We start from the raw sequence: 25,532 nt of genomic DNA, 5'->3' as shown, positions 1-25,532 counted from the left end.
TCACCTTTCCTAACCTATCATCACAAGTCATGCAATGTCACTTCTGCTACATTCTATTGGTTTATAAACAAGTCACCACGGACAACTCATATTCAAAGGGAAGAAAAGTAGGACTCTTCCTGTTGATGTGAGGAACATCAAAGAACTTGTGAATGTGTTTTAAAAGCATAAAAGTTTCAACAATTTTCAAATAATTGCTATTATACAGATAACTCTTCCTGACAACAATGCAATTTGGCTATTAATCATTATCAAAAAGCAGCATTTAAAATTTTAAAAATTCCCTCTATATTTGGAAAATAAAGAGCACACTTGCATTAATAACATATTGGCCAAATAAATCAATAAAAATTAAAAATTACTTGGGATGAAATCTCAATAAACCTACTGCATACTGAAATATATATTTAGAGGGGATATTTAAGGAAAAACTGTACCCTTAGGGAAAAATGCTGAACAGTAGTAACAGAAAGAAGTAACTTCAAAAGTAAAAAGCAAAAAGCAATAAACAGAGAGAGGAGGTAGTAAAATACAAATAAAATTAATAAAATAGAAAACAAAGATAAAATAGGATAAAGTCAAAAGTTTGTTGTTTAAAAATTCTAGCAAAACTGATAAACTTCTAGCAAGATCAAGGGAAAAACAGGACATAATTATACAACATTTGCATCAAAAAAAAGGTATATAACTAAGATGTAACAGAAATGTATTTGGTTGAAAATGTTTGCATATTCATTACAGACATTGTTTCTTTTCAGTATTGGTTCTGATAATTAATAAGGAGTGGAAAACAAATGAAGGTCCACCAGGTCCTTTTGCAATTGAAGGGCAGCCCTCTCTAATATGTCAATGTGTTGGCTGACAAGTTTTCCTTATTCTGGGACTATCTCTATGTTGCTAGTATAAATGACACAAAGTCATGATGCCTAACAGTGTAGACATGATTTTTAAAATGTTTTTATTGAAGTACAACACTCACACAAACGCACAAGCCAAACAAACAGCTCAATGTGATAAGGCAATACAAGTACTTAAGTAATTACTGTATAAGCCAAGATACACAAAGTTGTCAGCACTTCAGAAATCCCCTGTAAGCCTTCTCCTCCTCCTACTTCCTCCCTCTTTCCCACTATCTGACTTCTAACTCTATAGTTTAGGTATGCCTGGTTTTAAACTTTATAGAAATGGCATCTATGCAAGACATATAGTTTTGTTCTTCGTGTCTTTCAGTCAATGCTATGTTTCCAGTTCATCCATGTGGCTGCATAGAGGTGAATTGTCTTTTTCATTACTATATGCATTCCATTGTACAAATATGTAACAGTTTGTACATTTTATTGTTGATGAACATTTAGAGTGTTTTCAGTTTTTGACTATTAGGTATATTGCTGCTTTGGAACATTTTTTGTAGTCTCATGGCATGCACATAAATTTCTGTTGAATACACTGGTCATGACATATATGTATGTTCATCTTTATTAAATTATGCCAACTATTTTCAAAACAATTGAGCAATGTGCAGCAGTAGTTGAGAATTCCCATTGTCTCACATTCATTTCAACACTTGAATTATTTGTTATTTTAGTTTTACCCATTCTGGTGGATTAATAGTACTATCTTAGGATGATATTGACTTGTATCGCCCATGTATTAATTTTCTAATAAATGATCACAAACTTGATGTCTTAAAACAACAGAAATGTATTCCCTCACAGCTCTGGAGTCCAGAAGTTCAAAATCAAGGCCCAGATCAAGGTGTCAGCCAGGATACACTCCCTCCTGAAGCTTATTCTTTAACTCTTCCAGTGCCTGGCAGCTGCCAGCATTCCTTGGCTTCTAGACACATCGCTTCATATCTTTACTAGTTAAATTTTTCTTCAGTCTAGAAGGAAGTGCTATAGAATTAGGAGTTAAAGATATGATCATCCATGCCATTCTAGCAAAATATTTTCTGCCTCCATGATTATATTACTCTCTCTTCTTCTGTGTGTCATATGTCTCTTTTATAAAGATACTTGTAATTACACTTAATGCCCACTGGGTAATTCAGGAAATCTAACTTACTTGTCCTTAATCTAATCATAATGCAAAATTCTTTTTGTTTGTGTGTTTTTTTGTCATATAACATTCATGGGTTCCAGGGATTAGGAAATGGATCATTTGGAGGCCATTCTTCAGCTACTACTATATCCCTTAACTTTAACACTTTTTTTTTAATATCATTTTTATATCCTTTTTCTATGAAGTGCCTACTCGAGCCTTCTGCTTACTTTTAAAAATTGGGCTTTTTCTTAGAGATTTTTAAAAGTTGTGTGTTCTAAATACAAGTATTAGGTAGACTTAATGAAAATACCTTTTTTCCACTTAGTAGCTTATGTCTTCATTCTCTTTCATGAAGAGCAGTTCTTAGTTATACTATAGTACAATTTATCAATATTTTCCTTTAAAGTTAGTGGCTTTTGTGTCCTAATTAGAAATCTGATCTCAAGGTCATGATATATTCTTACCTTTCATGTCTCAACCAACAATAATTTAGAATTAGTTTTTATGTACAGTGTCAGGTTGAGGTTATGTTTTCTCTTATTCTTTTTGATAGCCTATTGACTTGAAACAATTTATTATAATGAAAACGTCCCCTTACTCTGTAGTTATCTGTGTCTTAAGTCAATGGCCATATACATATGAGTCATTTCAGGAATTTCTGTTCTACCCCATTGGTCCATTAGTCTATCCTAGTTAGCACCACACTATTCTAATTATTACGACCCAATAATAAATCTTGATAATTGGGCAAGCTAGCTTCTCACTTTGTTCTTTGAGTGTATATTGGCCCCTTGGATTTCCATATAAATTTTAAGATAGGCTTGACAAGTTTCACAAAGGCTAGGATTTTGATTGCACTATGGCTATAGATCAATAAAGGGAGAATTGACATCCTGAGTTTTCCTATCCATGAGCATAGTATTCCCTCATTTATTTAGGTCTTCTTTCTCTCTGTACTCTTTTATAGTTTTTGATGTGGAAGACCTGTGTATCTTCATTAGGTTCAGTCTTAAGATTTTTATACTTTTAATACAATAGTCTCTTAAATTTCATTTTCTAATTATTCATACCTGGTTTGTACAAATAGAATTGTGCTTATATTTGTATTTGCCTAACAACTTTTTATGTGGCAATCTGTAAATTCTTTAGGATTTTCTATGTATATATATATATATAAGGTCATCTGCAAATAAAAATAATTTTATTTCTTCCTTTCTGATCTTTTTTTTTTTTTTTTTCTGTTTCTTGCCTTAATGTACTACCTAGTACTCCTGTGCAATGCTGACTGAGGTAATGATAAAGGACATTCTGTCCTAGGGAGAACTGAGGATTGAATGAGGAGACTTCTATTTAGAAATCTTTGAACTTGTTGATGTGTAATTTTAAGTATACTACCCACTAAAGAATATAAATCATTTAACAACTTAAAGGCCATAATTTTTATATATGAAGCATGTTTAATAGTTATATCTTTAGAAGAAAATGCTGCATAAATAGGAATTAAAGATACTGTGAAACACTTAATGAGCATAAGCATAGATGCCATTCTAGTTTCAATTGAAAAAACCTCTCTTGTGTGGACAAAACCTTGAAACTTCATTTCAGTTGAGCTAAAAATGAACTAGGTGGGGCAATTAAAGTTATATTTTCTATAATCTTTTCTTGCTCCAAAGATGATTACTTAGGTTTAGAAATTTTATATCCAGCAAGTGGCATCTGTTGCCCATTATCAGGAGCAGAAATCTGAGAGCTTCTCCCAATGCATCTTGGTATCAGTTTAATTGACAAGGAAAACACAATTACTGAGTGGAACAATGCTTCACTCATATAGAGACAGAGCAGTATCAGTTTCAGTAGTGAATGTCGGTTTCCCATGGCCAGCAAGTCCCTCCCAGAAGCCTATACAGAGCCTTATTTGCAGATAACACCCATCTTGTTGTTTCAGCAGAAGGACCCCATTCACCCCCAAAGGGGACATCCCCTTTCCAAAGCGGGGTTGGTCAGGTGCCATATTACACACACAGGCACCATATTACACATGTGCTTAAGCAGAAAAAAGTATACATGGAGTCTGAAATGCAAAAATATTCACAGACAATTCCAGCACAAGCTATAGAGACTCTCTCTTGGTAAGGAAGTATTCCAGGCCCAAGGCCCAGTCTTGTGTGACCCCGTGGGGAATCAAAAGACTGTATCTAGAGATTGCCTTCCCAACAGTTTGGCTCTTTCATAGAAAACATTAAATTACAAGAGTCGTAATATTAAATGAGTTAGAGAATATATACTTAGTTATCCTGAGACTTCTTTATCCGTAGGATAGTTGTGTAGTGAAGCATAGGATACAAGACTTAGAATCCATGTTTTATTTATTATCTATGAACAGTTGAGCAATTTTTAAATTCTCTGAACTTTAGTTTCCCATAATATAGTAAAATAGAGCCAATACTACCAGCTTCCAAGTTGTAACATATTGAGATAACATATGTAAAATCTTTAGCACCTCCCAAGACAGAGGTATTAAATGCTCACTTGCAGGGTCAAACTTACAGGAAAATCTATATAGTATAAGTGCTGCTTTGAATTTTCCTTATAAGAAGAAAAGTAGCAAATAATGTAGTTGCTAGGCAATTTTATTTAATACTTTCCATATCTGAGTAACTGATTAGAAAGCAAATATTTATCAGTTTTAAAGAGTTGCACAAAAGGAAAATAATAAGGAAACTAATTGCTTGTTCGCCAAATCCATTTGCATGTGGGGTAAGTTTCATTAAACTTAAAAAAATTCTAAGTCTTTAGATCCTGGAGCTCTAAAGTAGCAGTTGGAATTAAATAGTGGTTTTGGATCCACGGTTCACAGAAATCATTACATTTTCTTTGTGTCTTGATGCTGCAGATTAAACAATATTATTGGTGGAAACATGTAACTTCTCACAATGCTTAGACATCAATAAGCCAATTTGTGCATATAAACTAAAAATTTTAAAGAATACATTCAGATATTATGGAACTGTTTAACAAATATAAAGTTGTTAACAACTTTCCAAAAGGAATTTTAAAAAGTATTAATAAAGAGTGGTCTTTTTCATCATTCTCAAAAATTCTTCCTCATTTATTTCTCCATCCCTATCACGATCAGCTTCATCAAGCATTTCCTGTAAAACAAAACGTAAATATGATGTGATATCATTAAAAATGAATAATGATATAATGTTCAAATATACAAATTTTATTTTGATTGTATTTGCGTCCAACTAAAGACTATAACTATAAATTATATGAATTATGTTATAATTATACATGTGTTATAATTATAAAAATAAGTAAAAAATTACCTGAAGTTCATCATCTGTTAAATTTTCCCCCAGTTCCTTAGCAACCCTCTTGATATTGCTTAGTGTTATGCTTCCAGTATCATCATCATCAAATAATTTGAAAGCCTTCAATATTTCTTCTTTTTCATTTTTTTCACTCTTTAAAAAACAGAAACAATTAAATGTAATTAATCTTTCATTTATCTTTTCTATCAAATTGGCCTTATGGGTGTTTGAGGTCTACAGCGCAATGTATCAGGTAGCTGAGTTCTGACTTTACTGCTCTTTTTTTTTTTTTTTTTTAGATTTTATTTATTTATTCATGATAGTCACACACAGAGAGAGAGAGAGAGAGGCAGAGACACAGGCAGAGAGAGAAGCAGGCTCCATGCAGGGAGCCCGACGTGGGATTCGATCCCGGGTCTCCAGAATCAGGCCCCGGGCCAAAGGCAGGCGCCAAACCGCTGCGCCACCCAGGGATTCCCTGCTCTAACTTTTAACACTTATTCCAACGCACTCACATTTGCTCTCAAGGTATTTAAATTCAGGGTTTGTTGAAGTGGAAGAGACCAGGCTGATAAAGAGAACATATCTTCTATTAATACCAGTAATTAATATCCATTACCAAAAATGTAAGCTCTTAGAGAACAGGGAGGTTGTCTCATTCAATGCTCTGTAGAATAGTGCATGGCAAAAACAGGCACTCAGGAGATGTTTGCTGAATTCAAGCCTTCAAGATGCTGACCCCCTTCTCTTTCTCCAGCCATATATCCTTATTATTTTTTTAAAGATTTTATTTATTTATTTATGACAGGCGCACAGAGAGAGAGAGAGAGAGAGAGAGATAGAGAGGCATAGACACAGGCAGAGGGAGAAGTGGGCTCCATGCAGGGAGCCTGATGTGGGACTGATCCTGGGTCTCCAGGATCACGCCCTGGGCCCAAGGCAGCGCTAAACCACTGAGCCACTGAGGCTGCCCTCCTTATTATTTTCTAACAGGCTTCTCCACACTGAACAGTCTTCATTATTACCCTGAAATAATCTTTAATCTTGCTAACTATATCTATCTAAATCCCGTCCATCTTCAAAGTCTTCCTCTGTGAAACCTCTGATTATCAGGAGCAGAAATCAGGTTATTGCTTATATTTCTTTGAAAAAATGTAGGTTATTGCTTATATTTCTTTGAAAAACAAAATCACTACTATACCATTTTTACACTCATTATGGCAAAAAAATCTTCAAAAGTAATGGTGCCAATTCCTTCTTTGTCGATTTCAGCTATCATTTTTTTAATTTCTTCTTTCTTTGGTTCAAATCCTAAGGCTTGCATTGCAATCTGAAATAGGAAGCAAATAAATTATACTATGCCACAATCTCATTCCTAGTTTTTAAATTACCTCTTAATGACTAGATTTTCTCTTTTTTACTATGGACTATGCATAAACCTAGAAAGTCAGGTCAGCAGGCCTAGGTAGGTTCCAATCCTACTATGCCATAGGATATGTCACTGTCAGATCTTGTGTTTTGTTTTACTCATTCATAAAACAAGAGTAAAATGCCTAACGTGATACTATTTTGTTAGTATGGGGTAGGTGTATACACTGAAGGTGCAGGTATCCACACTGAGGAGATTTTATACTGAGCTTTTAGAAGGCTGCTGTTAAAGATTGAAAAATTGGCACAAATAAGTAATGGTTTTTACAATGTTTTAGAATTAGAAGTAATTTCAAAACCTTCAATTCTTTCACATCTATGGTTCCAGACCCATCAACATCGAATAAATCAAAGGCCTCTTTAATTTCTTGCTTTTGGGTTTCATTCGATTCAAGTTTTGCTGCTCTTTTCTTCCATTGGTCTGAACCTATACAATAGTTGGATGCCTGTAATAAATACGCATATGCATGAATAACTGGAAAAGTTACCAGAACCAGAATAATCAATGATAAATAAGCATACTCAAGAACCCTATTCCCTACTACACAATGACCATCAGCAATTTCCTCCTTTCCCCTTTGCTAACATTTGTACTTTTAGTTATTAATATCTTGGTGGAAAGCCTGGTTCTTTTTACCACTCAAGTTTTTCCTTCAACAAACAAGTGCCTTTGAAAGAAAGAAGAGGCAAAGGCACGCATGCTTGAACAGTAGATCTTAAGTTCCAATACGACTGGCCTTACTTGGTATATTTGAAAAGCAGTGCCTAAGGCATCCCTTTTATCTAGGCCTCTATGTCTCATAATAAAATTTGTTTCTTTTGTGGGATATGCTTGACCGAAACATAATATCCTTTCCCATCTTTTAGCATACTTTTCTATATTGCAGAAGCTGAGAAATGGCGGGGAAAAAAACACCTACATTTTCCGGGTGAAAAACTATTCCAGGGATCTGAGTAAGAATAAATGTTGGGCTAATTATCAGTATCCAGGGGTATGGTGGAGGTCATCTTGCTGCTTTGTGCCAATCCCCGCTGACAAGCAAGGTCAAAGAGTTGCTTCTGGGGTGTTGCTGCAGCCTTATTTCAGTATCTGGTCTCCAGCTTCCGGTCAGGCAGCAGTGGCAGCAGGGACGGCAGCTGGACCTCGCGTTCCTGGGCACCTAGCCTCGGGTTTCACGTGGATTAAGGGTTCCTCGTGGCAGCGGTGGATTCTCTGGCCTCGGATTGCAAATACACCGGTGTGATCTCCAACTTAACAGCTCCAGCCTTTAGGACCTTTACCTTCCCAAGAGTGGGAGGGCGGAGCTACCCTGGCCGGTCACTTTCTCCGAGTTCAGGACCTCTTTTCTAGAGGTCTAGACCCTCCAACAGTTTCTTTTTAAAGATGTATTTACTTAAGGGAGAGCAGCCCCCCTGCGGGGAGCCCCAGGCGGGACTCGATCCTGTGTCTCCAGGATCACACTCTGGGCCGAAGGCGGCGCTAAACCGCTAGAGCCACCCTGGCTGCCCCTTCCAACAGCTTCTAAGCCTCTTATTCTCCGTCCTCAATTCCTTTCCGTTTCCATCACGGAACCTATCGCAGAGCGCGGGTATCAGCGGCTGGTGGGGTCGACGAGGGAAGAATGAACTGGAGCCCCGCCCTGGCTTGTCCCCCAGAGCCAGGGGCAACGTGCTTCCCCTGGGCCACGAGAGGAGGCGCCACTAAATGACACTCGAGGATCAGGAGGCCAATAATACATTGCATAAACCAAACAAAATTCCTTCCTTGCTCCGAGGTGACACTTCAACCCCGGCCCCGGCCCAGCAAGGGCTTACCGGCTTGGCACTCACCATGTCACCAAGCGGTGCCCTTTGCCGGGACCTCCCGGTCTCAGCCGCCAGCCGCACCGCCCTGCTGCAGTCTCCCCGGCTCAGCAACCGTTGCTAAGGCCGCTCTCGCCCCGCTCTCCAGAAGCCCCGCCCACCAGATTTGCCTACTGATTGACAGTCATTCCACCCAATGAACAGAAATCAGGGCCCTGAGGCCCGCCCCCTCTCTCTGCTCTCTACCAATAGAGTAGCGCTCTGCTTTTCCGAGCCGACCGCGGGCAGAACTCTCGGTCGGGATAATCTTAGAGACCTGCCCCACCCCACCGGCCGCGGGCTCGCTCCGCCTCGCACATGCGCAGAGTGCGGGCCCAGAGGGGGGCGTCCTCCGCCCGGTTCCTCGGCGCCCGGGTGCCCGCGGGAACGCCGCCGCCCGAGGTGGGCAAGCGGGGGTCTGGAGCCTCGCGTGAGGACGGAGAGGAGCGAGGTTCGTCGCGAGGTACTTCCAGAAGTCTTTAGTGCAGGCGCGGAGAGCCCGTTTGCTTTGTTGCCCTCTTCGAGCCCCGGGAGAAAGAATGAGAACCGGGGCCTGGCGGGCCGGGTAAACTGATCCAGTCTTGGCTTAACGACCCTGCTGGGGTTATCGGAGGTGGAGGGGACTGAGCTTCCCCAGGGCCGCTAGATAGTTTTTGGCCTCCGTGCCTGGGGCTTGGCCTTTGTAATTGTAGACTATTGGTAGTGTTTCCCTCTTGCCGGGGTCGGAGGGATGCGGCGCGGCAGCCGCAGGGGTGGAGGGGGGCGGGCGGGGGCGGGCGGGGCTGGTGCTGGGCTGCGCCTCGCCTCGCCTCGCCTCGCCGCGCGCGCCCTTGCCAGCGCTGCAGCATTTGCTGGCCGGTAGGACTTTGGCTCCAACCGAAATCACGATCAGACACCTCTCCCCCCCCGCCCCCCCAGGCTCACCCTCGGCCATGCCTGTGGCTGAATGAATGAGGTTCGGGCGGCTTTCCAGGCCTGGTATCCAGCAGAGACGCAGCCTCATAATCCTGCTGGCCAGCCCCTAACTGCTGCAGCTCCAAGCAAACTCTTGTCCACGGGGCTGGACTTGTCGGTTTGTCCAGTCGTGAATCCGGTCAGAGACTAGCTAAAGGGTGGGAGAGAATGAGGTGGACCTCTGACTTCCTGGTAGAAATGAAGAGGAGATAGCTCCTCAAACCTGCAGCCCTGTTCCTTACGCATCAGGGCTCTGCACCAGGGCTCTCGTTATGCCTCCTGCAGTGCCTTCTGCAGAGTAAGTACTTTATTTTCCAGGAATCATACTGGATTCTGCAGCAGTGGATTGATAGGAACATTAATTTTTACCTAGCTGGGTTTTTTCCCCCTCCCCTTTCTCCCACTTAACCTCCTGCAGGTAGGGCAGGTAAAATGTGCAAAGTACATTCTTGAAGCAGTCTCCCAAATCACCGTTCCTATTGTAATATGTAGAAACACGGCACATTCTCCAAAACCATCATCCTGTCTGGTTCACCTTCTATCCCAGTTACCCAGGCTTTGTAATCATAGATAAACAACACGTTAGGATTCTGGAAAACTGATAAGATTATTCTAATATTCTAAAAAAGATTTATTTATTTATTTATTTATTTATTTATTTATTTATTTATTTATTTATTACTATTTATTTATTTATTTATGATAGAGAGAGAGAGAGAGAGAGAGGCAGAGACACAGGCAAAGGAAGAAGCAGGCTCCATGCAGGGAGCCGACGCGGGACTCGATCCCGGGACTCCAGGATCGCGCCCTGGGCCAAAGGCAGGCGCTAAACCGCTAAGCCACCCAGGGATCACCTATTCTAATATAGGAAGTGATTTTTTTATGTATAAAGTTGCAGTGGAAATTAAAATTACACAAGTTCAAGATATTTTGTGAGTTAAGTAAAGTGTTTATTCGCTTGATTATAATACAGTAGACCCTTGCTTGAACAACAAGGATTTGAACTGTGTGGGCCTACATATATGTGGATTTGGGGGGGGGGGGGGATTTGCCACAATTTGAAAAAAACTACCAGTTGAACCTTGTAGAGGTACTACAAGATACTAGAGATATTATTAAGACACTAGAGATACTGAAAAAAAAATAAGAAAAATATTATTGTAAGAATACAGTATATAATACATGTAACATATAAAATATGTAATAATTGACTACTAATAGTATTGGTAAGGTTTCCAAACAATTGTAGACTATTGGTAGTTAGGGTTTGGGGGAGTAAGAGTTATGTTTCGATTTTCACTTGTGCAGTGGTTGGGCCCCCTAGAAAGGTTAACTGTATATTGATTTTTCAGCCATAATCTCACTGGGAAAGTTGCTCTTGATTAGTTTTAAGGACATTTACTTTATCTTTACGACTAATATTAAGGGGACTTCTGAGACCCAGAAATGAATAGTGACCAAATATATAGAATCAAATTCTAACCTAGATCAAGTTTAATCTCATGGCAGTTCAAAGGCTGAGTAATATGTTAACCTGCTTTGATATCACTTTATGATTTAGGGTCTTATACTTAGGAAGCTAACTTCTAGTAACAATGATTTTTTTTGATGATAGGCTCAGATTGCAATTTCTAGTTCTTAGGTAAGAAATACTTAGTCTTGAAAAATAGCCATTACTAATCTAATTGTATTATAAAACATTAGTAATAGTAATGATAATGATTAGTCTAGGAAAATATTAAATCCATTGGCACCCTTAAATCTACTAAATTTACCTACTGCTTTTCACATGACCTATACTGTGTCAACTATTGAGTTTGAAAGGAACTGAGTGTTGAGTATAAAGATGAATAAAAGCAAGGAACCCACAGATTAGTGGGAGAGAAAGGGACAGACATAGATACAGAGTTTTAAATTCAGGATGCTAAATGCTTTAGTACATGTGTGTGTAGAAAGTGACTGAGCCCAGGAAGGAGGCTGGACTTCCTGGGGCATTGGACAAGATTGTATCAAAAATGTGGCATTTGCCTTGGGTGATAAAAGATATATAGCATTTGCCAAGATGAAGAAAGGGTGGGATATTAAATCTGAATATAGCATGTGTAAAAATGAAAATAAATGTTCTAGTGAGGCAAGATCTTAGGATTCATAAAGAAAGGTGGAAAATGAGTCATAAATTATACTGAGGTCCGATTATAGGACACCTATGTCAAACTAAGGAGTAAAGATTTTATTTTCTAAGATAAATAGATGTTTTTAGATAATGGAATGCTTTAATTAGGTTTATGCTTTGCAAAGATAATTCTGACAACCATGTGAAGGAGGAACCATTTTGGAAGCAATTAAAGTTCTCACCTAGGAACGCCTGGGTGGCTCAGTGGTTGAGCATCTGCCTTTGGCTCAGGGCAGCCCGGGTGGCTCAGTGGTTTAGCACTGCCTTCAGCCCAGAGCCTGATCCTGGAGACCTGGGATCGAGTCCCACGTCGGGCTCCCTGCATGGAGCCTGCTTCTCTCTCTGCCTGTGTCTCTGCCTCTCTCTCTCTCTCTCTCTCTCTCTGTATCTCTCATGAATAAATAAATCAATCTTAAAAATAAAATAAAATAAAATCTTTAAATAAAGTAAAATAAAGGGTCTCACCTAAGGCAGTGCCAAATAGGAATCACATAACCTCTAAAGGTGATTGAAATTTAAATTTGTGGAGAATAATACTGATAGCGGCATCTGTTTGATCTTGTCATTTTGTACCTAAAGGTAAGATAGCAAATATGGTGAATGCCATTCATTCATTTGCTCACCAAATATTTATTGAGTGTCAGCCGTGTGTCAGACAATATTCTTGGTATGTGGGATACCTCAGTGACTAAAATTGTCCTCCTGGAACTACATTCCAATAAAGGAAAATAATAAATGAATAAATATGTAAACTGTGTACTACTTTATAATGTGGTAAGTGTTATGGAAAAAAGGAAGTCGAGCGGTTAAAGGAATCCAAGTGCAGAGGGAAAAGAAGAGTTTGTGCTGTTAAATAGGGTGCTCAGGGGTAGGCCTCATTGAAAAGGGTAAATTTGAGTAAATATTTAAAGTTGGTGAGGCAATAGATTTCTCAAGGAAGAACATCCCAGAAGGAATAACTAGAACAGAAACTCTAAGTTAGGGAGATGACTTGTAGAATGCTCTAGGGATAGCATAGTAGGAAACAAAGAGGTGTAAGAGGGAGGAATGCAGATGATTAGAGCTTTATTAAGACCTTGATTTTCATTCCATGTGCAGTGGGAAGGCTTTGAAGATTTTGAGCAGAGGAACGAAAGGATCTGAGTTGATTTTTTAAAGGGGTTTCTGTGTCAGACAAAGGAGTGAAAACCTTTATGTTTCAAGTTGAAGGTTTTCAAGTAATAGAATATGATTAGATTGCTATGTTGGGAATAGACTGGAGATGCACAACCTGTTGATTTCATACTTGTCAGAAAATATTAATATTTTAAAAAATTCAACCCCTGAAAAGCATTGCATGTCTTAATATTCTAAACCAGAGGCCTTAAATAAGACTAGACATGATATTAGGAAAAGAAGGCCGCTTCTGATATCAAAACCCAGTGAAGTAGTGTGACTGTGCTTCTATTACATACTTACTTAGGAAGTTAAAGAAGCATTAAACTGGCAAGTAAAGTTGTTAGAGAACCCAATAATAAAACATCTGTTTGTGGAAACATTGGTGGTAATGTATCACAGAACAAAATTCAGAATGTGTCAAATCAATGACAAGAGAAGTTGCCCCAGGTGTTTTTTATCTTTAAAATGATCTATTACACCATTACCTTTACTGTTTGTTGCCTTTTTATATACAACTTTTTAGAAGATGAGGGATTTTTGTTTGAGTTTTTATTTTATTGATTAATCTTTTCAAAATAATAATTTAGGAGCTTTACTAAGGAATGCTAAGACTTTTTTTTTTAATTCCTGCTGAAATTTGGAGTAGTCTTCAAATCCTGAAACATCACTTCTCTTGAATATGTATTTGTTTATTCATATTTTATTGAATATAAGTGACACAATATTATATAAGTTTCAGGGGTACACCATACTGATTCGACATCTCTATATGTTATGCTTACCTTATAAGTATAGCTATCATCTATCACCATACAATGCTATTACAATAACATTGACTCTATTCTTTATGCTGTACCTTTCATCCCTGTGACTTATTCCTTCCATGATTAGAAGCATGTACCTCCACCCCCTCACCCCTTTTAGCCCATCCCCTACACCCCTTCACTCTAGCATTCACCATGTGTTCTCTATACTTATGGGTCTGTTTCTGCTTTTTCTATTTGTTTTGTTTTGTAGGTTCCACATATAAGTGAAATAATTGAGTATTTTGAGATCAGTTTTATGTAACGTTTTACTTTTAGATTAGTTTTGTTTAAATAATTTCATGTCTTCTCTGGGAAGACTATTTTCACATAAATTAAATACAGACTTTGAAAGTTTGAATAAGTTTGAAATAGCCCATGATTTTTCCTTTTGCTCTAAATTCTCTATGACTTTTCTGTTCATACAGTAATATGTTGTGATTTAAACGTAATATAAAGAGGAAACCACAAACAGAGACTCTAAAGCTTGGGGGAACAAGAGCATATCAATAGTAAGGGTGTAAACAGGCTTGGAAGAAGGCAAGAAGGTTTAGAAGTGGAAAATACAGTGGAACCATGTTTCATAGAGGGGCAGCTAGAAGGCAGTTTTGTATAGTAGTTAATAGTATGGGACTTTGGCATTAGAGAAGTCTGGATTTTAGTTTATCACTAAAACCTATTACTTGCTAGCTGTGCAATTTTGTATGTTACTTATCTATTTTTCAATTTAAAAAATTATAGGGCCTACCTCATAATATGAGAACTATATTACATAATGTATATAAAGTGCCTCAGGGATCCCTGGGTGGTGCAGCGGTTTGGCACCTGCCTTTGGCCCAGGACGCAATCCTGGAGACCCGGGATCGAATCCCACGTTGGGCTCCTGGTGCATGGAGCCTGCTTCTCCCTCTGCCTGTGTCTCTGCCTCTCTCTCTCTCTCTCTCTCTCTGTGTGTGACTATCATAAATTTAAAAAAAAATAAAAAAAATAATAAACTTCCAAAGACAAGTTTATAAAAAATAAATAAATAAATAAATAAATAAATAAATAAATAAAATAAAGTGCCTCATACTTAATAAGCTCTCAAAACATGTTAGAAATGAAAAACAAGCAAAAAGTCTTTTCAAAAAAAAAAAGTCTTTTCAAGCTTGTTTTTTCAACAAATTATTCTGGAGCAACTGGATATCCAGGAAGAAACAAAATGACCCCTACCTCACACCATTTACAAAAATCAGCTTAAGATTAGTTATAAATGTAAAAGCTAAAACAAAAGAAACTAAGGTGGAAGATTCACACTCCCTCACTTCAAAGCCCATCATAAGCAAAGCTACAGTAATCAAAAAAGCGTGGTCCTTGGGCACCTGAGTGGCTCAGTTAGTTAGGCATATGACTCTTAATTTTGGCTCAGGTCATGGTGATTGCAGTCAAGGTCATGGAATCATGTGGTCCTGGCTTAAGGATAGACATAAAGACCAGTCAGATAGAATTAGAGTCCAGAAATAGACCCGAAAATCTATCACCAATTGATTTTTGATAAAGATGCCAAAACCAATCAATTGAGAAAAGAATAGTCTTTCAACAAATGATGCTGGGACAATTTGACATCTAAATGCAAAAGATGAAGTTGGACCACTACTTCATCGATGTACAAAAATCAGATGTATCAATGAACTTAATATAAGATACACAACTAAAAAAAATAAGATATAAAACTATAAACGTCTTTGAAGAAAACACTGGGTTAAATCTTTATGACTTTAGATTTGGCAATAGATTCTTAGATATGACACTATGAGCATGAGAAACGAGAAAAAAAATAGACAAATTCAACCTTATTAAAATGGAAAATTTTACGCATCAAAGTGATTATCAAAACGAAAATGCAACCTACAAAAAGAGAAAATATTTATCAATTATATTTCAATAAGTTTCTAGTTTCCAGAATATGTAAAGAAATCTCACAATTCAACAACAGAAAGACAACCCAGTTTTTTTTTTAATTTTTTATTTGATAGGCACACACACACAGAGAGAGAGAGAGAGGGGCAGAGACACAGGCAGAGGGAGAAGCAGGCTCCATGCACCAGGAGCCTGACGTGGGATTCGATCCCGGGTCTCCAGGATCGTGCCCTGGGTCAAAGGCAGGCACTAAACCGCTGCGCCACCCAGGGATCCCGACAACACAGTTTTAAAATGGGCAAAAGATTTGAATAGATATTTCTCCAAAGATGGTATTACAAATGGCCAACCAGTACATGAAAAGATGCTTAACATCATTAGTTGTAGAGAAAAACAAATCAAAACCACAATGAAATATCACTTCATATCCACTGAGATGTCTATTATTGAAAAAAAAATAAAACAAAAAACCAGAAGATATGTATTGGTGAACATATTGGGTTGAATAGTGTTCCCTCCAAAATTCATGTCCACACAAAATCTCAGAATATGATTTTATTTGGAAATTGGGTCTTTATAGAAGTAGCTAGTTAAGATGAGGTCATACCTGATTAGGGTTGGCCCTAAGTACAATTAATGGTGTTCTTTTAAGAAAGCCATATGAAAGAAAAGCAGATATTGAAGTTTTGTTACCTTCAAGAGCCAGCTAGAAGCTGGAAGAGCCTTTTCTAGAACCTTCAAAAGGATCACGGCCCTGCAAACCCCTTGATTTCAGACTTCTGGACTCTAGAACCCTGAGAGAATAAATATGTATTGTTTTAAGCCACCCAGTTTTTGGTAATATTGTATAGCAGCCCTTGGAAATCAATACAACAAGAATATGGAGAAATTGAAACCCTCATCATATATTGCTGGTGGGAAAGTAAAATGATTTAGCTGCTATGGAAGACAGTTGGTAGTTCCTCAGAAAGTTAAACATAAAATGACCATGTGACCACCCATAGGTGTATACCCAAAGGAACTGGGGACAGATACTCAAACACAATTGTACACAAATGTTCATAGTAGCACAGTTCACAATAGTCAAAAGGTAGAAACAACTGAAATTGTCCATTAACAGATAAACAAGATGATACATACAATGAAATGTTTCTCAGCCATAAAAAGGAATGAAGTACTGGTATATAATACAATGTGGATGAACCTCAAAATACTATGCTAAGTGAAAGAAGCCAGACACAAAAGGTCACATATTGTGTGATTCTATTTATATGAAATACCCAGAATAGTTAGATTCATAGAGACATAAAGGATGAAAACCATAACAGTCTTAGAAGAAGTATAGAAGAATATCTTTTGTACACAGGGGTAGGCAAACCTTTTAAAAATAGAACCCAAAATGTAATAACCTTTTATAAACAGGAAGAAAAAAAGATAAATGAACTAGGGAAGTAGATTGCCAAGCAACAATAAAGGCCATTTGAGGTTTGAAATGATACCAATGTGGTTGTGTTTGTTTTTCTGTTTATTTTCAGTTGATGCAAGGTAAGCATGGAGTGGACAGAGTTGGATTTCATCAAGATTAGTGGCTTTGCAAGGTGAGTAGCATGGACCTAAAGAGGGATAAGGATTTTGAGAGTATATGTGCGAGGGAGTGATTATAATAATTGACAGGTAGGAATTTAAACTAGATAAGTAGAGAATTAATAAATATGGAGCAGGTAATTAAGATATGATGGGTTTCAGGATTTGAGTATTAGAGTCCTAGAGTGTATTTTGATGCTGTCTAGGCATGTGCCTAGGTGTATCAAGAGTTTTATTTTATAGAATTGAAATTTTTACAGAACATTTGAAACTAAAAAAAAAAAAAAACAAAAAACATTTGAAACTGAGTTCAAGCAATTCATTATACCATTTTCTAGGCTCTATTAGCTTTTCTCCTTAGTCCTTGAAAGCTTATAGGAAGCTACTCTTGAGAAATAGTTGGGTTATAGCTTCTTCTGATCTCAGGTATCTGATAGTGGTATTCCTCAGCTTCAAGGATGAATCTTGGTATTATAGACACAAATTTATCAGATGAAAATCAAAACTCTAAATTGCTTGCTTTTTGACATTTTGGATTTAAAAGACTGTGATAAAAATATCATTCAAAGAATTATGAAGTCTTAGAGTTGGAAGAGAATTTTATATTATCTACAATTTTACTTCTAGTCCATTAAGTGAGAGCTCATACCTCAAAAGATAGGTCATTTTATTATAGACAGCTTTTCAATTAAGCGGTACTTTGTTAAAAAGTTCTCTTTATTGGGCTAAAATTTTTCTCTTTTAAGTCTTATCAAGTCCATCCTCTCACCTGCATCCCTCTTCCGCACTCCTTATCTAGATAACTATAGATGATTCTTAGCTGGTCTCTCTACCTCCAGTGAGGCACCCACCCAGTTCATTCTGTGTTATTAGAGTGAGGATATATCCAAAACACTACTACTAGTAGTAGTAGTAGTAGTAGTAGTAGTAGTAGTAATAGTAGTAGTGATACTCAGAAGGGATTATATTCCAGGCATTGCTATAAGCACTGTACTCATTTACTCCTTATAATAACTCTATAAAGTAGATTCTGTTATAGTCCTCATTTTTCAGATGTGTAAACAGGGTAGAGTAGTTAAATAACTTATGAAGTCTACACAGCTCATAAGCATTAGAGCCAAGTTCAAATCCAGACTTCTACATTCAGAGCACATGCTTTCACACTCTATATCAAGCTGTTTCTTAATGTTCCTTTCCTAAAACATTTCAGTGGTTCCCATCATAGGATCAGGTTTGATATAGCACATAATGCTCTCATGATTCAACCCCTTTTCTCTTCTAGAGCTTCATCTCCTGTTTCCTACTATTTTCTTTATTCCTGTAAAACTAAACTACTTGTATTATCCCAATACACTGTGTTTTTTCACATAAATGTGCATTTACTCCTTCAAGTTGCTAACTCTTTCAAATTATTCTTCAAGACTCATTTCAGGCATTGCCTTCTTCTGGAAACACTACCAGGTTGATTGCCTTCATGATCCACTTCCCCTACTGGATGAAGTGTTCCCTCTCCACATGGCCATACCTGTATCATAGTGTCATTGTAATACTGTATCTTTCACTGACCATACTTAATGGAAACTATATCTCCCAGAAACCCCTCAAAGGCAGGGACTATATCTGATTTTTCCTTTATAAACAATTATAATCATGAATTACACTGAATAAATTTCCAAGTTTTTATTTTATTTGCAGATGATGATTCATGGTGATGGCTTGCAGGGTCATAAATAAAAGAAGGCACATGGGACTTCAACAACTTTCATCATTTGCAGGAACAGGAAGAACTTTCCTAGGCCCAGTAAAATCATCCAAATTTATTATAGATGAAGAGTGTCATGAAAGTGTGTTAATCAGTTCAACCATAAGACTTCTTGAAAGTTTGGATTTAACCAGCGCAGTGGGACAACTTCTCAATGAAGCAGTTCAAGCACAAAATAACACATATAAAACTGGAACCAGTACTCTTTTGTTTCTTGTTGGTGCATGGAGCAGTGCTGCTGAAGAATGTCTTCATTTAGGTGTCCCCATTTCAGTAATAGTGTCTGTAATGTCAGAAGGCTTGAACTCTTGCATTAAAGAAGTAGTTTCCCTCCAAGTACCTATCTACAATGTCTTTGACCATTTAGATAGCACAAAGACATTTTCTGGACTTGAAACATTTAATATCAGTTTGTGCCCTTTTCTACAAATCCCTTCAGATACTGGTTTACAGAAAGAGCGTGATCTCAATGATGTTGCCTCTCCATCATTGACCACTTACAGTCTTTCTGGGATACCTGTTAAATCACCTAAACTCTTTAGACGTCAGACTGAAGTTGAAGCAGATAAAAACACGTTACAAAATCCTCAAACTCTGAAGAACAGTCTGCTCGCAAGCAGCCATTACAGAAAGTCAATACTAATCCACAGTAGGCATTTTAATAGGACAGCCAATAATCAATGGATAAACAAACCAGATGGATTTCTAGAACAACATGGTGCAGCTACTCCCAATACTTACAGATGTAATGATTTGGTAGAGTTGGAGATGGGTTTGAGTCATGGAGATCACAACAGCATGAAATTAGTAGATGAAGCAGTACGGCTGCAATATCAGAATGCAAGTATTCAGCAAGGTAACTGTACAATGCCATTTAGGTTTGACATTTCAAGAATCTTCACTTGCTGTCTACCAGGTGTACCTGAAACTTTTTCTTGTGTCTGTCCAGGATTTATCACTGTTGTATCAATTTCTAATACTACTCTGATCAAGGAATTAGAGAATCAGCCGGTCCGGGTTATTCTCATTGAGGGTGATCTCACAGAGAATTATCGCCACCTGGGATTTAATAAGGCCACAAATATTAATACGCTATTAGAAAGCATGAAGATTCAACAAAACAGCTCAGAAGAAGTGTGGACAAACTATGTATTACAGGTCTTAATTAAATTCAATGTGAACCTTGTGCTGGTACAAGGAAATGTGTCTGAACACTTAATTGAGAGGTGCATACACAGTAAGCGGTTGGTAATTGGGTCAGTGAATAGCACTGTGATGCAGGCTTTTGCAGAAGCTTCAGGAGCAGTACAGGTGACCTATATTACACAAGTAAATGAAAACTGTGTGGGCAATGGGATCTATGTGGCCTTTTGGAGAAGTATTCCCTCGGATGTCATAGATAGGATCAACGTAATCACAATTGTGATAAAAACGGAAGGAATTAATTTGGTTACAGTAGTGCTCACCAGCCCAGTCACTGCACAGATGCAAACCAAAGAAGATAGGTTCTGGACTTGTGCCTATCGTCTGTATCATGCTCTAAGAGAGCAAAAGGTCTTCCTTGGAGGTGGTGCAGTTGAATTTTTGTGTCTTAGCCATCTTCAAATTCTTGCAGGGCAATCCCTGAGTAAAAGAAACCATGTCTGTTCAGGATGGCTTCATAATACTTCCTCTTGGCTGGCCTCATCTCTGGCGCTATACAGACCAACTGTGCTTAACTGCCTAGCAAATGGATGGCACAGATACCTTTCAACTCTCATGTATAACACTGCCTGTTGCTCATCAGAATTTGAAGCCAGCACATTCATTCAGCAACATCTACAAAATGCCAGAGACTCTGGCTCTCCTTCGTCTTACATCTTGAATGAATATAGTAAACTAAATAGTGGAATTTTTAATCCAAGCATTTCAAATAAACTGGAACAGATTCCAAGCATTTATGACATTATTATACCGAAGATTGAGGCATGGCGCCGAGCTTTGGATTTAGTACTGTTAGTACTTCAGACAGACAGTGAAATTATTACTGGACTTGGACATACACAGTTAAATTCACATGAAACAGAGGGTTTTTTATTTTTGTAGTGTTATTGGCTAAGTCTTCAGAAAATATATTTTGTAATATATCATGCTATTATAATTTTCCTAGTAGCCAAGCCATAGTGCCTAAAATGCCAGCCAATACCAAGAAGAAAATTATTGATGTCTGTCAATAACTACAGAGCCTGAGATTTCAATACTCGATTTACAAGCTCACAGGTTAGCTCACAGGTTACATGCTACAGAATACATGAGACACTTGGATCAGAGACAAAGCACTTTTATTATTTACAGTGAAAGTGTTAGCCAGAGCTTCCTGTTGGTTTGTATCAGTTCCCATTTCTCTGAGCCCCATAAAAGCAACATAAAAGGCCAGTGATGAGAATTTGTTGTGAAGCCTGATTTGAATCACCATTATATGGATGAGCCCGGGTGGCTCAGTGGTTTAGCATTGCCTTCTGCCCAGGGTGTGATCCTGGAGACCCAGATCGAGTCCCACATCATGGTCCCTACATGGAACCTGCTTCTCCCTCCGCCTGTCTCTGCCTCTCTCTCTCTCTCTCTCTCTCTCTCTTTCAATCTCTCTCTCATGAACAAATAAAATCGTTAAAAGATTTTAAATCTTTTTAAAGATTCTTTTTAAAAAAGGAATCACCATTATATAGATTTGATAGGTGGTGTCACCCAGTAGTTGCGGCCTCAGTTGGCAAAATCCAAGGCTACTCAAACATTAAGGAAAGCGTAAGATCAGTCAGATTAAAACAAGGTTGTCCTGGTTTCTGTGTTTGTACATTTTCACATCTAGTCTAGCAGCTGCCCTTGATGGCATTATGAACTACCTCCAGTACTGATAAGAGTTTTAATTAGGAGAAAACATTTGTTTGTTTGACTCCCAGAGAGATTAAGTGCTATGACTCTGTCCAAATGATACTGAGAAACTACTTTTGGGTTTAGCAGCCACGTCTGCTGGTGGAAGTTAATAATGGCCACAGTCAGAACCATTGAGACAAGCTTCTAACTTTACCAGAACATCATCTATATAGTGAACATTCGGGATATCAGAGCATAGAGGCACTCACACTGAATCCCAACCAATCAATAGGTTAGAATTGGTTAGGGCACAATAGTAGATGGAGGAAATCTGTCTCATTCCTCTATCTGCAGCAATATCTTGATGGGAAAATCTCTAGAACTTTATAAGCATTTTACAGTATAAGCATATAACACCTCAGTACCAGTTACGTATTTTCATAACAATTTGTGCTAATCTTACCAGTTGACTTCAGTCACTTTTTCCCCATATGGGAATATAGACCAAGAAGTTTAACATTGACACATTAGGAGCTCTAACATTGCCAAAGAATTATGTTATCTCCCTGGCTGGTTGCTTAGGAAGGAGCAAGGGGTAAGGGCTGCATCCAAGGAGACTTTTTTTTTTTTTTCTTTTCTGGCCTTGTCTTAAGTGCTGGTACCAACTTCTTTAGGTGTGCACTTCCTAGTATCTGAGAACACCCAGACTCTGGAGATTTTTCTTACCTTTCATGTAACACCATCTCTTCAGTGTCCTGTAGCCCTTGGCACTTTTGACAAACCTATGCCCAATACCAGTTTCCCCTATGGGACTGGGTAGAATGGTGATTTGAGCTGTATCTAACAGCTATAAAAGTTTGAGTCACTTTGTTCCCCCAAGTTGTCCCATCACATTTGGCTTTTCCTTAAAGCAGCTGAGGTCAGCTATCAAGAAGTGTGGAGGGAGAGAATGGGCCCATGCTAGTTAGGAACACTTTGCATATACTTTTGGTTTGGATGAGCTGCCCAATTTATGCTCAACAACCTTGTGATTTTGGTCTCCTTGAAGTTTTATTTCCTTATTGCTGGTAGATTTGTTTCAGCTTTGAGGACCCCCTTGACAGCAACAGCCAAACTTCTTGACTAGAGCCCTGGATATGCTGCCTTGTTATCAGATTAACATCTGCTCTTCCCACCCTGAAATGAGTTAGTAACAACAATACACCTTTTGGGTGGCTTGTTTTAATCCTCCTCACTGCTAAACCTCCAAACATAAATTAACAGGTAGGACAGTGGGGGACTCATTCCCCTTCCTCTTTCCCACTAGTTAAATGAGACATTTACTGTTGGGTCCCAGGGAGTCTTAACCCAGCCCACTGAGGCCCTCATCTTTTTCAGAAACCATGGCTCTCAGCCAAAACAATCAAGAACTGCAGGGTCTGAGATTTTGCCCTGTTTACAAGCTAACAGTTAAAAAATTTTTTTTTTTTTAAATCACACCGGTCTGCTAGTCTTTATTATATCTTTGTCAGGCTGTTTCTGAGTAGCTTTTTATTTATGCTTTTTTTTTTTTAATAAGCTGTATGCCCCACATAGGGCTTGAACTCATGACCCTGAGATCAAGAGTCACACACTCTACCAACCAAGCCACCCAGGTGCCCCCTTTAACAGTTAAAATTTAATAGGATACTGGCAAAAAACAGAATCCTGGATCATAAACAAATGACTTTATAGTGGCCAGAACTTCACATGGGTTTGTGTTGGTCATCAGTCCTTTCAAGTCTCACAGGGGTGACATAAAGAGCCCATGATGAATGCCTGCATACACAATAGGTTGTATTACAGGAGAGGAATGCCTAACTTGGGCAAATAACAACTATTGCATTAAGCAGAAGTAATGCTGTTCTTGGTCTGGAGTGAGATATTATGTCATAATTCAAGGTTACTCACTGGAAACACATCCATGAGAAATGGCCTGGCAAAGGAGAGCTCAAATCCAGCAAGAACACGCAGGGATGCTGAGAGCCCATAGCATTCTGTGTATCCCAACAAAGTCTTGCTCTTTTGCTACTAGCCATAAATTGAACATCGTGAGAACTGAATTTTGTGTGGAGTTGAATATTAGAAAAGCTCTGGGGAAATAATAACAGTAGTAATTAAGTTATTGATTACCTACCATGTTCTGAGCACTGTTCTAAATTCTTTAATTTGCTAGGGTTGCCATAACAAAATATCACATATTAGGGGGCTTAAACAACAGAAATTTATTTTCTCACAATTCTGGGGGCTAGAAATCAGATCAAGGTGTTGTCAGAGTCAGTTTCTTCTGAGGCCTCTTTCCTTCACAGACATCCTTCATGCTGTAGATGGATGTCTTCTCCCTGTGTCTCACAGTGTCTTCCCCTCTGTATCTGAGTCCTGATTTCCTCTTGTAAGAACACTAAGTCATAATGGATCAGGGCCCTCCCTAATGACCTCATTTTAACTTAATTACCTCTTTAAAGAGCCTCTCTCCAATACAGTCACTTCTGAGGTAACATGAATTGGGGGAGGGGACGCAATTCAGCCCATAACCCATATATTATCTCAATCTTTGGAACATTCATTTTCTCCATTGTATGATGAGGAGGTGAGTTTAGTAAGGTTAAGAAACTTGCCCAAAGACTTACAGCTAGTAGTAATAGAGCTGGAGTTTACACTAAGATTTTACCTGTCTCCAGAGTATATTTCTAAGTATTAACGATAATAGGAAGCTTTTTCTATAAAATAACAAACCAACAAAACGAGAAGAATGTCTAGTTTATTTATAGGGATAATTTAAATGTATTAAAAAATATAACTTGGTTATCTTCTATTCAGGTGAAAGAATATAGCTTTTGGTTTAGTGGTTGTCTTAAATGTGGTCACATGAAAATCTTGCACAGATAATCATTCCAGTTATATGTACTGTCTTTGTTCAGAGTTAGAATAACAACAACATTAAGTGTTGAACTGTTTTTAAAAATGAGGTGTATTATTTCACTTGTGTAGGTATTGATACTTTTACTCTCCTGTGTACTATTAACACTTAGTTTTTGTTAAAATATTATAAAGGTTAGGAGCACCACTAATATTAATATAGATGCTCAGCTCACTTCATATAATAGATTTTTTGTGAAGTTGGTATTTGCATGTATTAATACTATTAAATATTTAATAAAATCTTGTTATACTTTATTTTGACACTAGAAGTGTCATTTTAATACAGATTTGTAAGTTCATTTTATTTCCAGATTGTAAAAAGCTTTGTAATAGTATGTGGTTTATCAGCTATTTTTCTAATTCTCACAAGAAATACCTTTAAGTTTTAATTACTCAAGGAACTGTTCTGTCCTTGCAGAAGGCAGTCCCTCACATAAACTCGACTCATTTAAGTAAGTGGGTTTTCCAAGAACCCGTGTGCATAATCAGGTAGACATTTCTCAAAAGACCAAAGAAGTATTGACATCTTTGAGACCAATCTGCTTCTTTAATATTATAAACTACGAAGAGGATTGCAGTTATCCTACAGTGACATGATAGCCAATCTTTCCAAATATAAATAACTCTTCCTGGACCAGGGGTTAACTGGCTCATCAAAAAATAATCTTTAAGAAATTCCAGCAATGAAATATTCAGAATATGGGCAGGTGTACCTGCCTACCTAGATGCTGGACAGAGGCAGAAGCAAAAAGGAAATGGGAAGCAGCAAGAGTGAAAGG

At 38.0% G+C, this 25,532-nt stretch overlaps 2 protein-coding genes across 6 annotated transcripts; one reads left to right on the top strand and one right to left on the bottom strand.

Moving 5' to 3' along the window:
- Nucleotides 1-4,655: 4,655 nt before the first annotated feature.
- Nucleotides 4,656-8,777, bottom strand: LOC112642749 (centrin-4). Of its 2 annotated transcripts, none has more exons than XM_025420543.3 (5): nucleotides 8,619-8,777; nucleotides 7,088-7,234; nucleotides 6,562-6,690; nucleotides 5,376-5,513; nucleotides 4,656-5,195 (listed from the first exon to the last, which is right to left on the bottom strand). In XM_025420543.3, the coding sequence occupies exons 1-5, from the start codon at nucleotides 8,619-8,621 to the stop codon at nucleotides 5,106-5,108; spliced, it is 507 nt and encodes a 168-aa protein (XP_025276328.3). In that variant the 5' UTR covers nucleotides 8,622-8,777; the 3' UTR covers nucleotides 4,656-5,105. The 2 variants fall into 2 exon arrangements, with proteins under 2 accessions (XP_025276328.3, XP_048953333.1); XM_049097376.1 differs by having other exon boundaries at nucleotides 8,604-8,722.
- Nucleotides 8,778-8,909: 132 nt separating this feature from the next.
- BBS12 (Bardet-Biedl syndrome 12) lies at nucleotides 8,910-25,034 on the top strand. 4 transcript variants are annotated; one of them, XM_025420540.3, is made up of 4 exons: nucleotides 9,116-9,195; nucleotides 9,549-9,882; nucleotides 17,153-17,215; nucleotides 18,897-25,034. In XM_025420540.3, exon 4 carries the CDS (start codon nucleotides 18,907-18,909, stop codon nucleotides 21,046-21,048), a length of 2,142 nt encoding a protein of 713 aa, XP_025276325.3. In that variant the 5' UTR covers nucleotides 9,116-9,195; nucleotides 9,549-9,882; nucleotides 17,153-17,215; nucleotides 18,897-18,906; the 3' UTR covers nucleotides 21,049-25,034. The 4 variants fall into 4 exon arrangements, with proteins under 4 accessions (XP_025276324.3, XP_025276323.3, XP_025276322.3 ...); XM_025420539.3 differs by lacking the exon at nucleotides 9,549-9,882 and having other exon boundaries at nucleotides 8,910-9,195; XM_025420538.3 differs by lacking the exons at nucleotides 9,116-9,195; nucleotides 9,549-9,882 and adding an exon at nucleotides 8,911-9,081.
- Nucleotides 25,035-25,532: the final 498 nt, after the last annotated feature.

Source organism: Canis lupus, chromosome 19 (assembly GCF_003254725.2).
Source record: "Canis lupus dingo isolate Sandy chromosome 19, ASM325472v2, whole genome shotgun sequence".
Classification (NCBI taxonomy): Eukaryota; Metazoa; Chordata; class Mammalia; order Carnivora; family Canidae; genus Canis; species Canis lupus.
Note: the sequence above shows the minus strand (reverse complement) of the source record. Positions and strands in the feature narration are given on the sequence as shown.

Bases quoted from the DNA above. Each gene is read 5' to 3' on its own strand.
- LOC112642749 (XM_049097376.1), bottom strand. The intron at 6,691-7,087 runs GTTTTGAAATTA...TTCCTATTTCAG, and splicing joins TAGATGTGAAAGAATTGAAG to ATTGCAATGCAAGCCTTAGG. The intron at 5,514-6,561 runs GTATAGTAGTGA...TGTTTTTTAAAG, and splicing joins CCATAATGAGTGTAAAAATG to AGTGAAAAAAATGAAAAAGA.
- BBS12 (XM_025420539.3), top strand. From the start codon at position 18,907: ATGGTGATGGCTTGCAGGGTCATAAATAAAAGAAGGCACATGGGACTT.